The sequence below is a fragment of the Vipera ursinii genome (genome assembly GCF_947247035.1).
Source record: "Vipera ursinii genome assembly, chromosome: 1".
Taxonomy (NCBI): Eukaryota; Metazoa; Chordata; class Lepidosauria; order Squamata; family Viperidae; genus Vipera; species Vipera ursinii.
This window is the reverse complement of record NC_139512.1, coordinates 28,397,101-28,411,784: the sequence shown is the minus strand read 5'-3', so window position 1 is coordinate 28,411,784 and position 14,684 is coordinate 28,397,101. Positions and strand designations below refer to the sequence as shown.

The 14,684-nt window shown below is 35.4% G+C and overlaps 1 protein-coding gene across 1 annotated transcript in view; it reads left to right on the top strand.

Annotated features, from left to right (window-relative positions):
• Nucleotides 1–14,684, top strand: part of KCNH5 (potassium voltage-gated channel subfamily H member 5) — a gene marked incomplete at both ends in the record, with an annotated part of 194,890 nt that overhangs the window by 130,182 nt on the left and 50,024 nt on the right. The window contains one exon of the mRNA XM_083351057.1: nt 9,464–9,663. Within this exon, the coding sequence (XP_083207183.1) occupies nt 9,464–9,663 (200 nt within the window). The remainder of the gene's footprint in view (nt 1–9,463; nt 9,664–14,684) is intronic.

Below are 14,684 nucleotides of genomic sequence, written 5' to 3'. Positions count from 1 at the left end.
TGTGCTGCTTTAATGAGGGAAGAATTTAAATGCTCAAGTGATGCTAATCACCTCTTTCCAGCTACTAGAAGGTTAATAGTTCATCAAAAAGCTTGAGGAAAATATACAATCAGCTGGAGGAAGTTCCTCTGGAAACAGATGTGTTGTGATGTTTTGAATCATTTAATTGGCTATTTCAGAGTTGTTTGCCTCTCTTCCCTCTATAACCCTCAAACATGCATACACAGAATCTCCTGCCTTGGGGAAAAAAATTCTTTTCCTTCTTCCTCTGCCTTTAATATCCATCGCAATAAGAGAAAATGTAAGCATACGAATCTCTTATGATCACTGTATCTCTGGGAGAAGAAGCAAAGATTCACACACATAATTACTCAGTGTTTGGTTGTCCACTTGGTGTATAAGTTTCACATTGGCTAACACCTATCCCCACTGTATTTTTGTCCATTTCTGTCACCACAGTAAAAAAAAAAAGCTCAGAGAAGTGTGGCAAAGATTGTAAAAAGCTTGGAAGCTAAATCCTATGAAGAATGGTTAAAAAAAAACTTGGTATGTTTCATCTAAAGAAGAGAAGGTCAAGGGGTGACATTATAGAAGCTTCAGTAGCACAGGGAAAAGGCGTGGATTTATTAGATTTATTTATTTATTTATAAGACAAAAACCAGTGGAAGGAAGCTTTGCATTGAAAGGTCCAAAGTTGAAATAAGAAGGAATTTCCTGACTCTAAGTGCCATTAAGCAAAAGATCCTGTCTCCTGAAGTTATGAGTGCTCCATCAGTAGAAGTTTTCAAGAAAACCATTTGTATGGGACAGTATAAAAATTGTGCACTGGCAGACGATTGGTCTAGATTAGAAGATCTTCAAGTTGCCTTCCATCTGTATGATTTTAGTATTTATTCTTGGTGAATGCAAGTTGCTAAAAATTATAATTCAGTACTATACAGTACTAAAAATAGTTTAATCCAACAAGACCTACAGCAATTAAAATTAATGCCATTCTGCATATAACAAGACAAGCAAGCTACAGCTATATTGTTAAAAAACTACAAATAAGTAATGGTATGTTGTTAATTCTAAATTTTTACCCACTATAATATTTTTAGATAAACTACCTCATTCTTAAATACACTGAATAACCTGGGGTTAATTTTATGAAGGATCTTGGAATCTGTGCATTCATTTATAATAGTTAAATTTTTTGAAAAGATTCAATCATTTAGAATCATTTCTACAGATACAATATTTTGCTATGGCTTTTGAAAAGAGGCTATATCCAATGATGAACCACGTGGCACATTTAGGTGAGATATGGAGAGTCAGTGAGTGGCTTATAATGTTTATGGCATATCTGTTCTTTGGCCCAAGCTGGTGATTGATCGATTTATACAAAGGTTTCAATCACATAAATCTTTTAAAAACTAGAGAATATAACAAGGAACAATTTGTAGAATAGTCTGGGATTAAATACCAACTAACATCCTTGAATTCTTACCATGCTGAGAAGGACAGAGGCATTTTTGGATAAAATCAGGCAAGAGTAATTAATAATTGTTACATACAGCAGTGATTCTCAACTCAGACTTGGTGCTATTTGGCTTTTAATATTAATAGGATTAATTTAGAGTACACATTTCAGGGCATCTAAGCGTAAGGAGTTCCTTAATTGCAAAGCTGGCTGGGGAATTCTCGGAGTTGAAGTCCACAAATCTTAAACTTGCCTATGTTGAGAAACACTGCAACATACAGTATAGGTTCTGAATTGCAAACTGTACTTTTAGCGAACTAATGTTGCATCCCCATTTTTATTCTTTATAGTGTAATCATGCATGTCTATCAGGAAATGTTATTAGAATTCACTCTCACTTAACTCTTAGTTAAAAGGGTATAGAATCATAGTTTTAAGAATCTTAAATTCTCAATCTGTTGAGGCCCCCCCCCTTTTGTTTTTTGCAGGGGCATTTTGTTAATCAACACCTCTTATGTATGGTTCAGCTAAAAATACCTCAAATGAAACTGTTTGCACATTTGAGAATATTAAACTTGGTGTTATTTGGCTTTTAATATTAATAGGATTAATTTAGAGTGCACATTTCAGAGCATCTAAACATAAGGAGTTTCTTGAGTGTTATGGTGATACACTTACTATTGAAAGCAATTTGCTTAATTGGCTAATTACTTTATACACAACTGCAATTTTTTTTAAAAAAAATCATAGTATTACTGTTTAAAGCAGTACTGCAGAATGAATCCTGAGCAACCCTTTTTCTTTTCAAATGCCAGTAACAATGATGTAATATCACTTTTCTGGTTAATTAGAACTTAGTGGTAACAATTTTTTTCATTTCCTAGCCTGTCTATATCAGGGGTGTCAAACTGCCGGCCTGTAGGCTGGATGCGTCATGCGGAAGCCCCACCCATCCCATTGCCGGCAATGGCGAAACCGTCCCAATACATTGAGCGACATCACGTGACATCACGAGTTTGACATGTCTGGTCTATATAGTTGGAACTCACAATTAGCATCCATGTTTTTTTAAACTGTTATCTAATCAATAGGTTTTTTATTATACAAATACAAAGCTTTTGGGATCAATGGACATATTTAGGATTCATACTGTGGGAATGTTCACAAAATGAATGCCACAAGTAGGTGGCTTCCCTATCAGGAAACGTGCCATATTGTATTCATAGCCAAACATGAAAAACACTTTTCCCAGAAGGTAAACAGTTCAATGCCATTGTTCTGAGAAGGTGAACACTTTCTGGAAAATAATGGGGTGCATTTACTGAACTATTTTTATTTTCTGAGGATGTAGAACAGACAGCCATTAAGATGGTGTTACAGAATGGTTTACTTGATAGCATGCGAACTCCCCCTCCCAGTTTTATTTTAATTATAAGAAGTTTATCCTTTTTTTCCCAGTTGTAAGAAGCTTAAGGAAAGGCAGTGAATTTGATAGGAGCCAAGAAAGAGGCCTGTGATCACAGCAAAGCCCATACAGATAGTCCTCAACTTGCATCCATTCCGTTCAAAGTTACAAGAGCACTGGAAAGAGTGATTTGTGACTGGTCCTCATACTTATGACTGTTACAGTCTCCCCATGATCATGTGATCAAAATTTGGCCATTTGTCATTTATTTATGATGGTTGCATCATCATAAAAAAGGTTGTAAAATCAGGTGCAGCTCACATATCAGCCTCACTGTTTAGTGATGGTTGTTCTGCTCCCAATTGCTGTCCTAAATTGAGGACTACCTGTACCTGTATTAAACCTGTGTGGGACACCTGAGAGTTTTGTTGTGAAGAAGAGATGTAGTGCTCTTTGTTGAAGAAAGACATAATGTGATTTATCCTGGCAAAACACTTAAGTTTCACTCGGAAGCCTTCTCACTGGTTTCCCTTATCATTTATAAAATCTCCAGTGCAGGCGCTTTGCATCTATAGAAGCCTGTTCTGGCTTTTGCAAGCACTGGGATATTTTGAGAGGTTTAGGTTTTTTTAGGTTTTATTAATTTTTTTTTTTATACCGCCCTTCTCCCGAAGGACTCAGGGCGGAAATTGCAGAGAAAGGCATTGTTGTGAAAGCTGAAGCCACCGTTCTGGCTTTTGCAAAAGTCAGAGGAGAATGAGGTGGGGTTGGGAAGCAAGGCATCCCCTTCTTTTGGCTTTTGGAAAGGAGGAAGACAGGTTAATTCATGGAGCAGCTTGCAGGGGCTGCTTCACTCAAGTGAACTTACAACAAAGTGAAGCCTCCTTTTGAAGATTTACACATCCTTAGCCCTGAATAAGCTTTAATATTATTTGATGTTTTTAGTCAGATGGCTTACTGGAAGGCATATAGATTTTAAAGAAGACTCTCTGAAAACAACTCTAAGAATGATTAAAGTTACCACCAAATGCTCTTTTTTGTTTGCTTTTTTTAAAAAAATAATTAATTGAGGTCTACTGCAAGGGAGGAAATATTTATGACCGTAAGAAAGGTTCCAAGGAAGAAACTCCAAAAACAGAGAAAATATATTTTGATTTTCTGACTAGATCCCAAAATTGTTCAAGCACAAACAAAGAATTGGGGAAATAATTTTCCTAGTTTCTAAGTGCAATCTTAGTTTTCTTATTGTTTAGAGACTCAAACATCATCAGAGGACATTTATTAGGATCTCACATATTTTGTTAGTTCCTTCCACAGTCATCAATCCAAGGAACATCTTTCCATGGAATTAAACATACAGTATTAAATCTGCTAACACTTTGCAGGCCTGTCATGAAAGTGACTGTAGAAGTCCAAAAGACAATTTCTTGATGAAACAAACTGTAATTCGGTTAAAAACTTTGAATCAGAAGAAAACGATAAATGGACCAGATTAGAGAGCAGAGATGTCAGTGCAGAACATTTGCAAATTAAATATTAGCAATCCAATGTGTTTAGCTGCATAAATATTAATTCAATAGATCTTAATTTTATGGAGTTTAAAATTAAGGCCATAGTGTTCATTGATGCAGATAGCGTCCTACTTAGAATAATCTAACTGAAATCAATGAGGCTTAAGTTAATCATCCCTTACTGAAGGCTTATTGATTTCGGTGGATCAACTCTAATTAGGACACAAACAGCGTGGAGCCAGTCTTCAGCTACTCTTGCTGTGATGGTTTGGGTACTGTTTGATTCTCAAAGGTTTCCTTCATATTCTCTTCTAATTTCACAGATAATACTCCATATATGTCCTTGGTTTTCATCTTACATTGCTTGAGAAAATCTTGAGGTTAAGTTATTTTGTTTGAGACCAGCGTTGGGCATATTGCTCTAAAGGATTTCCCACAATACTCTGCATTATGCTTTGGTTTGGCAGACTCCCCCACCATTCAGCAGACAAGCTGATGAGGAAAAGATAATAGATATTATTATTATTATTAATAATAATAATAATAATAATAATAATAATAATAATAATAATAATAATAATAATAATAATAATGTTGGAAGGGACCTTGGAGGTCATCTAGTCCAACCCCCTGCTCAGGCAGGAAACCCTATACCATTTTGGACAAATGGCTGGCCAGTCTCTTCTTAAAAACTTCCAGTGTTGGAGCATTCACAGCTTCTGGAGGCAGGTTGTTCCACTGGTTAATTGTTCTAACTGTCAGGAAGTTTCTCCTTAGTTCCAGGTTACTTCTCTTCTTGACTAGTTTCCATCCATTGCTTCTTGTCCTGCTTTCAGGTGCTTTGGAGAATAGCTTGACTCCCTCTTCTCTGTGGCAGCCCCTGAGATATTGGAACACTGCTATCATGTCACCCCTCACTCTTCTCTTCATTAAACTACACATACCCAATTCCAGCAACCGTTCCCTATATGTTTTAGCCTCTAGTCCCCCAATCATCTCTTCTCTGTACTCTTTCTAGAGTCTTGACATCTTTTTTACATCATGGTGACCAAAACTGGATGCAGTATTCCAGGTGTGGCCTTACCAAAGCATTGTAAAGTGGTATTAGTACTTCACTTGATCTTGATTCTATCCCTCTGTTAATGCAGCCTAGCACTGTGTTGGCTTTTTTGGCAGCTGCAGCACACTGCTGGCTCATATTTAAGTGATTGTCCATTAGGACTCCAAGAACCCTCTCACAGTTACTACTATCGAGCAAGGTACCCCCTATACTGTACCTGTACATTTGGTTTTTCTTGCCTAAATGTAGAACCTTTTCGTTTTTCACCATTGAATTTCATTTTGTTAGGTAGCGCCCAGTGTTCAAGTCTGTCCAGATCCTCCTGTATCTTAAGCCTATCTTCTGGAGCATTAGCTATTCCTGCCAGCTTGGTGTCGTCTGCAAATTTGATGAGTTCCCCATTTATCCCCTTGTCCAAATCATTGATGAAGATGTTGAAGAGCACTGGGCCCAGAAGAAGAACCCTGGGGCACCCCACTACACACTACACTACACACTAGGACATTTAAAAAGAGGAAAAGCAATATTACAGACATTCCTGTTAAAGGAACCTATTAAATACAATGGTTCTTATATCCAAGTAAATATAGGATTAGTCTGAGTGTTATTTTTATTCCAAGAAGCAAAAATGTTTCCCTATAAACATAAGTTTTCACAAACTTTCCTGATTCTTAGTGCCTTAGTAATGTTTTCACAATGTCAAGTACCACTGTGTTTCCCTCAAAAATTTAAAATACCCCACCATGTCTCTGTGACTTTGCTATAGGGCACAATTTAGGAACCACAGCTTTTAAATGATTATTGTATAAATCTGTTTTTGTGCTTTTCTTGAAAATAACAAAAGACAGCGATTTCCACAAAAGATTTCCTGTTCCCTTTCTGAAGAACCAATTTAATGTTGCTGAAACAGCAAATATATTTTTAATAGCCACTGATGTTATGGCTACTTTGTAATTGATAAAACAATTCTAATTCTCTGTTCAAAAAGCAAAGAGCTTAGGGCAGAGAATAGCTAAGTGGCCTCAGAGTTGGACCTTTAATCTGATTCAATCCAGTGTGTTGACTCCTTTAATCCCTAAGACTGAGTACTAATTACAGAATTTGAACAGATGTGTAAAGGTTTTAATCAAATCAGACTTTTTTAAAAGCTCCCTATTTGAATGCAGGTTTGTTAAGGCTCCTAATATTTGTTATATAGTTCTGTGGAACCTTTAGGTGTTGTAAACTTAGGCATTTCTGCCCACTTTGCTTGATTCTTCCTGCTGATAAATGAGGAAGGTTGGCATACACCGGTAGGAATGAGTTAACAATTAACAATATTAAATAACTTAGCAAATAATAAGCTAATAGGCTGTTTTGCAGACTCAGTAAAACAAGTGGAAGAAAGGCGGTGTATGATAAGTGAAAGTGTTAATCACAAGAATTCCAAGAAGCCACTGGAATTATTAGATAGCTAAGAATAGTTAGCTGCTAAAGCTGGGAACCAACTATTTTTAGATAGCAGCTAAGGAAACTAACCAATTTAAGATATAAAAGTTAATTTTCAATATTGTGAGATTTTGACTAATTAAAAAATATGTAGATCATGTGATGGCTAGTAGTTCTGATTCAGTGGGTCCAGGAAATGTAGATCTGCTAAGTTCATATTTAAATGTGATCTGACCAACTTTCTTTCATATCCATGACTTCAAATAATACAGGGAGCACTTCAATATTTATATCTTTAACTCATGAAACATGACAAGTGGGTTAACAGAGAGAATGAAATTAGCATGCTGGTGTCAATTTAACATAAAGTGCATTAATAAATTTAATGAGGAGAGGCAAAAATGATAGTCATAACTGTTTTAAATTGACTACAATGATATATGGCCTCTGTCATTTTTGGATATGTGCCTCCCCATGATTTTATTTTTATGTAATCGAACAGGCTTTGAATCAGGAGGTGGATTCATCTACCATGCTGATTTGGCTACTGTATTAAAGCAATTTCTACTTTGTAGTTCTAGTTCCAGATATGTAACCTAGTTAAATAAGCTGGATTTGCACGGTATACTAAGCTACAGATAAACTAATTAAGATTAGAATGTTATGAGAATGCTAGCAGTGCAATGCAATATTTAGATGCAAAGGTAGAAGCCATGGGGAGTGGAGGAGAAGACTTTAATTTGTCTAAAGTGGCAGAAGTTCTTGGAAAATTACATTTCCTAGGGATCAATTGCAATTAACATACCCCAAACAGCTCATAAAATCTTGAAGAGAGAAGAGAGGAAAAACTTAGCATTTTTGGACAAAGGTGAAGTTTATATATCTGAAAAATAGCTCACTTTATTTTCCAGATGATTCAATCTAAGATGAGGAAACTTTCCTGTAATGACTGTTCTTCTTTCCCCAGAAGTCCTAGTGATCCCTGGGGATTCAGGTAGCAGAACCCTCAGATGACTGTCTTTTGTGATCTAGCAGTTGCTTCTAGCCATGAGCCAATTTGTTGCCAATTCAGATGCAGAAATTATAATGATAAGATAAAAAAGAAGAAGAATGTGTTTCACTTGTCTTTTTGTGGCTCTCAAACTTTATATTCATCAGTACTTTATTATAGGTAGTCCTTGACTTATGATCATAATTGAATCTTCACTTATGATCGTAAGTCATGCTGGTCATTAAGCAGGTTACCATATGATCACACTCAATTTTACAACCTTGGTGGTGGTATAGCAAATGCTGTGCTTGTTAAGTAAATTCTGCAGTTGTTCAGTAAACCCATTGTTCGCTATGCACATTTTTTGCCAGAAAGTAGAAGTCAATGCTGGTTTCAGGTAAAAAAATGTAAACTGAGATCATCTGATTGTGGGATGCTGCAAATGGCCATAAATGGGGGCTGACTGCCAAGTGCTCCAAATGCAGTCACATGACCATTGGGAGGAACTTTGACCATTGGAACTTTGAATTCAGATCAAAGGTAGCTTTTCTGGGGATCTGCCATAACTTAAATGATTGCTAAGTGACCGGTCATAAGTTGACGACTATCTGAAATCCTGAAGAGAGGGACCTCTGAAACAATGAACAACTTCCTAACTTGAAATAATAATAATATTCTTTTTGCAATGTTACAATAACATTTAATTAAATAATGTTATTGCTTCAAGGAGAGATAGTAGATGTGTAAACTAGTTCAATATGTATCTTCAAACATGTCTGGTTAAATTCAGATTTTATTTTCATACCACTTACTTGTAATACATATAGGTTCACTTCAGTGGTAAAATATTTATAGTAAACTATTTTCCTGTATGACAGGGAGAGGAGGAGGAGGTGAGGAAATAATAATAATAATAATAATAATAATAATAATAATAATAATAATAATAATAATAATAATAATAATAATAATAATAATAATAATAATAATAATAATTAATAATAATAATAATAATAATAATAATAATAAAATAACCCAGAAAGATTTGCACAAGTATCCAGTGATGTCAAAATGACTCTGCATCTGACATGCAGTTCCAGAAAATGAAACATCACCTCCGAATGAAAAGCCAGTGTGAATGGAAGGAAGGTCCAATTTGGACTGAGAAATTTTGTCATTCATTCTGCTTTACCATGCTTATCTGTTTCTACCATTGAATGAGTAAGCCCCATTACATTCTCCCATTGATCTGAACATCACTTACTTCTGCCTTAGTCTATCAGATCTCAGTCCTTGGCCTGCCAAACTCTATCTTTTAGGCTTCATTCTATCTGTCAGTATCTGAGAGCTATAGAATATCTGATGAGTCTGTTGCGAACTCATGGCACTCTAAATAACTTTCCTCGTGTGTTTTCTTAATCTACTATCTCCACTTGCATCTTGCTCCAGAACTGCCATTAATATATTTCCCTAGCTCAGCTCAGCATCAAATTGACTGTGACCAAAATGTTCAATAAAAAAGTGAAGGAAGCTTTAGCATTGATTAAACTGCTGGCAGTGTGTGTCTCTTTGCTGGTTTTTAATTACTCTTTTGGATCTCTTCCAGCTCTTCTTTATGCAACTATTTTTGGAAACGTCACTACAATTTTCCAACAAATGTACGCCAACACCAATCGCTACCATGAGATGTTGAACAATGTGAGGGATTTCTTAAAGTTATACCAAGTGCCCAAAGGCCTTAGTGAACGTGTCATGGATTATATTGTCTCCACATGGTCAATGTCTAAAGGGATCGATACAGAGAAGGTACGAATGTGTGAGTGAAACTCCAGGGGTACACCATTTGAACATTAGATAATATACTAGTGGTGTAAACATGCAATTTTCATTTTTATTCTTGAAATCATTTTATTATGATGAATGCATGACTCAAAAAAAGTGGTTGAAATATAAAAATAGAGTTTAGAGGCAATACAGCACAAGACATTTAAAACAGCATTGAGTTCTTATGGTTTTGCTGCTCATGGGTGATGCGATTCAAAGATGGTTTGGCAGAGAATGACACCTTTCTACAGTATACTGGGAGCAGCTGCTCTGCCTTGTTTTAGCCATTTCTTTGGCCCCTCAGGTGTTTTCTGCATATTTGCCTTAAAGTGAAAATGTAAACAAGAATGAGCAGCCTTGCATCAACATTCACAAACCCAAAGATGTCACCTCTAGTACTTTGCTTTTACCCTGAAGCTGATTCTGCCGTCTCCAGTGCTCAAAGTAAAACAGTAAAGGAAAACGCCAAGGTGGCAAACTGTACTTGCTTTGCACAAACTTGCTCTGGTTCTTCATCTTTGATTCCCAAGTTCTTCCATCAGGAAATTGTGTTTGAATTCAGCTGAAAGTTGAATATTAATGTTTCACACTATCAGGTACTCAATGCCACCAATCTAATACTGTTACAGACTACAGCTTTTTTTCCAAACTTTTCCTGGGAAGATGGAGAGGTGAAGCATGGCAGAAACAGGACCAAAATACATATTTCTTTAGCTGTTTCCATAACTTCTTTGTTATAAAATTCTTTTGCATAACTTTTCCTTCAAGTGTTCTATCTCATTTACTGACAATGTATATCTGATGCTTCTGGCTGTTTCTTCATGTTTTGTGTAAATTCATATAGTATGCATTCTGTGTGGCATTTCCACCCATTCACTATGCCTTCCCAAAGCCATTGCATGAAGCAGATATAATTGCATGCTTATTCTTTCTTCATAGCTGCACAGAAAAAGTAGTGCAATGCACTATTTAGCTGTGCTACCTTCACAGCCAATTTCTATTTAAAGAGTAAACTCATTTTTTTACAGTGAAATTCATTATGTTACAGTATTATACAATGCTGCTTCAGATAATATATTTCAGCAGCACATTGCTCAGTTATTAGAAATTTAATTCCATTCTTTACAATTCAAATAATAAAAGGATCAGGGAGCAATTGCATGTGCCTTCAATAGAAAAAAAATCTATATTTAAACTTTTTGCAATAGGGTTCCTATGGTGACAGAAAAATGATAATCAGAAATGTGAGAGTTTAAAAATAACTGTTGGCCAATAAAAGGTAGATCTTATTAAAATAATTTACATGTCTGTATCCATGAGGAAACAAATCAAATTTTATGAAGAAATGGTTATACCTTTAAGCAGGGCTTTTTTTCTCATAGAACGGTCAGAACGGCGTTCCGGCACCTTTTTTGGATGGAACCTTGTAGGGTAGGCAAGGCGGGTTGTATGACATGTGTGAGTTCCGGCACCTTTTTCTTTTACAAAAAAAGCACTGCCTTTAAGGTTACACTAAATCAGAAGTGAGCAAACTGTTCTGAGCCAACAGAACATTCAGGTTTTGTTTAAAACACCAATGGTTACACTCCAAAAAATGAGATAGGCAGGGTGAAAAATGGAAGGGGCAAAGTGGGCTGGTCTGAGAAGAATAAGGCTCAATCTTTGAACCCTGTAAAAGAAAAAATATAAAAGAGATTGGTCCAAGACTTGAGGCATTGCTTTTTAGTTTGATAAAGAAATACAAAATAGCTATTTTATATGGAATCCATGTTTGATTCTCTTTCTTTGGTTTTAATACAATATATCTTGTGAATCATATCATAAACAATTTTCCACATCTGTGATTCTGTCAAGGAAAATGGAGTATTATAGAAAATATGAACAAACAGCTTTCTAATATCTTTATGCAAATAATAGAAGCAATGTGTTGGCTGTGTGTTTTTGGGTGTGTGGATGTGTGTAAAAGACAAAGAGAGATTTGGATTTAGATCTGAATATATGGGGTAGTCAGTGTTTTCTTCTCTATTGTTTCCCAATTTAACTCAATTTAACCTCACTTAGTCACCAGATCTTGTACCTCATGTCTAATCATACTTAGTTATGAGGTACAAGATCTGGAAAATCTACTATTTTACAATGAGTTGTTTAGTTAACTGCTATAATCGAAGCAATCTTAACAAGATTTCTTAGATAAGATATAATGTCTTTAACTACAATTCCTGGATATTTTTTTACTGGATTCTCCAATTATCAGAAATGAAATTATTGTTTTATGGTGGTTCAGCTACGTAAATCAGTAGGAGATAATACATTACCGAGTTCTAACCTTGGGAATCTTTACTTAAAAGAAAAAACAAAGATCATAAACAATGTGAAAGACCTCCATACTGTTTTTGATGACTTGATGACTCCTTAGATCTTTGACAAAAATCATGGAGTCTGAGTCTAGCTTATAGTTCTTAGGCCATCTAAGGAATCATCTTACATAATTGGTGACCTTCATTGATGGTCATATTTTTGTAGTGGCTATAGAGAACATTTTAATCAATACTTTAACAATTTTGCTGTTCTTAGTTCAATAAATTTACCAAAATGAAATTATTATTTTATATCTGAACCTCTCAGACCTTTGCATTTTAGCTTTCTGCTCATCATTTTTACTTAAGTTATTATGATATGCTTGATGTTTATTTACTCTCCAGTGTTTTATTAAATGAAGAAACATTATGTGTGTGTGTATGCATGCATGCATGCATGTGTGTGTGTGTGTGTGTGGGTGGGTGGGTGGGTGCCTGCAATGTCTGTATTTGTGGAAAATATGGAAAAATATTATGAAATATTGGTTGAAATAAATGTGTATTCTATATTAGGCAAGGGCATATTAAATAGCTGCAGGCTGATAAAAATGAGTAGAATGAATTGGAGATGTGAAAAATTAAAAACTGAGAATAATGGATACATTTTTGTTAAGTCTTCTCTATTTTTCATCTTGAGTTTCTCAGGGAATATGGTAGTTAACAGATGGGAAAAGAGTCTGAAGCCAATGAAAGAGGATTAGATGTTTTAGATGTTTTAGATGGTATTAGATGGTATCAGGCAAGCACCTCTAACTGCTCCAAATGGACTTTGAAGTTCCTAAAATAATGTTCATTTAGTCAAGCAATTCTCACAGATATCACATCTATTTTCTAATGATGTTGCCAAATATTTTATTACTTTCTATTTATTTTAATATTTTGATCCTACCCAGAACAACCAAGACATAGACCTAAGTACCACATTGAACTAAAATCATTAAATCATCATTAAATAAAATCTTAAGAAGGCCATTCGTGTGTGCATATATTTCCCATATCGCCTCAAAGTAAATCATTTTTACTTCATTTTTACACCAAACAAGCATGTAAGGCTAAGTTAAGAAATAGTAGATAGCCAAATATCACCCACTAAGCTTCTTGGAAGATCCAAGACAGCAGTCAATCTGCATTTCCCATCTAAATATTTATCTGGGAACCACAATTAATTTGAAAAGTTCAACTGCAAAGACATAACCGTTTTCAGACACCAGTGTCTTGAATGTGGTGAATTTAAGGTTTTTTTAATCCAACCCAATTTAAGAGCCAGTTTGCTCTAGAGGTTTAGGCACCAGGTTAGAAGGCAGGAGATTGTGCATTCGAGTTCCGCCTTAACCATGAAATCCAGATGAGTGATCTTGGGCCAGTTACTCTCTCTCGGCCTAATTCACCTCACAGGGTTTTTGTTGTGGGCAGGGTAAGATGAGGAAGGTGTGTTGGATATATTTGTTACCTTGAGTTATTCGTAAAATAATAAATAATAAAGGTTATTTGTAAAATAATAATAAAGGTGAGATATAAATAAAAAAAATAAAATCAAAATAAATTAAATTAAATGCCTGAAGTAGTCCATCAAAAACTGGGGAAATGGCTAAATATGGTCTTCAAATAACTTTTCTTAAATGGCTATAAGAATATTTACCATGTTCTTAATTCAGTGAAAACACATTTCTTGGATATGAACTTCTTAACTTCAATTGAAACACACTTGACAGCAAGTGAAATATTAATAGACTACATCTCTAACTATGGAAAAATAGGTCATAACACAGAGAACCCTGTGTGCTCAGATGAGAGAAACAATTAAGGTGGCTGGTAAAAAAAAGCCTGTATGCTTCTAGATTACTATTGGGGGATAGTGATGGAAAGGTAAAGACAAAGGAATTATGGAACAGCTTACCTATAATGATGATCTGATTGGACCACATTTGCCATAGTCATTTGCCATTAATGGATTTCCATGAAAAGGAGGAAGGGAGGAGGGGAGGAAGGGAGGAAGGAGAAAGAGAACATTACAGTTTTCAGCTGGCTTTTTTAAGAAAGACAAAAAGAAAAGACAGCTCTATTCTTTCCCTGTGGCCAAAATGGAAGAATGAGTTGAAATCACAGAGGTTTTTTTTAAGGAGGCTTCCATTGCTGCTACCCATGGGAGATAAGCAGCTTGAGATTGCAATGTGAAAAGGCCTTTCTTGTACTAGAAAATTAGTTTTTGTCCTTTTGGGATGCATGTGGTAAAGGACAATGTTGTGTTGTACAGTCCTCAGGAAATTATCAGTGACCTGTATTGGAACATGGGCAAGATGATTGTGTGGATCAGTCCTTTGTTACATGGTAAGCAGTTTACCACTTTATTTTAGCGAAGTCATAGAACTCTTGTTGTTACCTCCAGGATGGGGATGGAGTATAGAAAAAAATAATATGAGCACATTGGAAGTGACCTTAAATCAGGTCTCACTATTGTCCATTTAGCTGTGCTGTAATTGGCACTGAGTGTGCTCCCAGGCAGAGATCAGATTCTTCCATTGTTTAAACTAAGGGACGGGACAAACCTGTCAATTCCATTTTTCATGTCTCATTTGCTATTTAAAAATTTTGTTCAATTCAAATTCTTCATGAGTTTATGAATTTGAAAATCAAAGAAGTTCATAA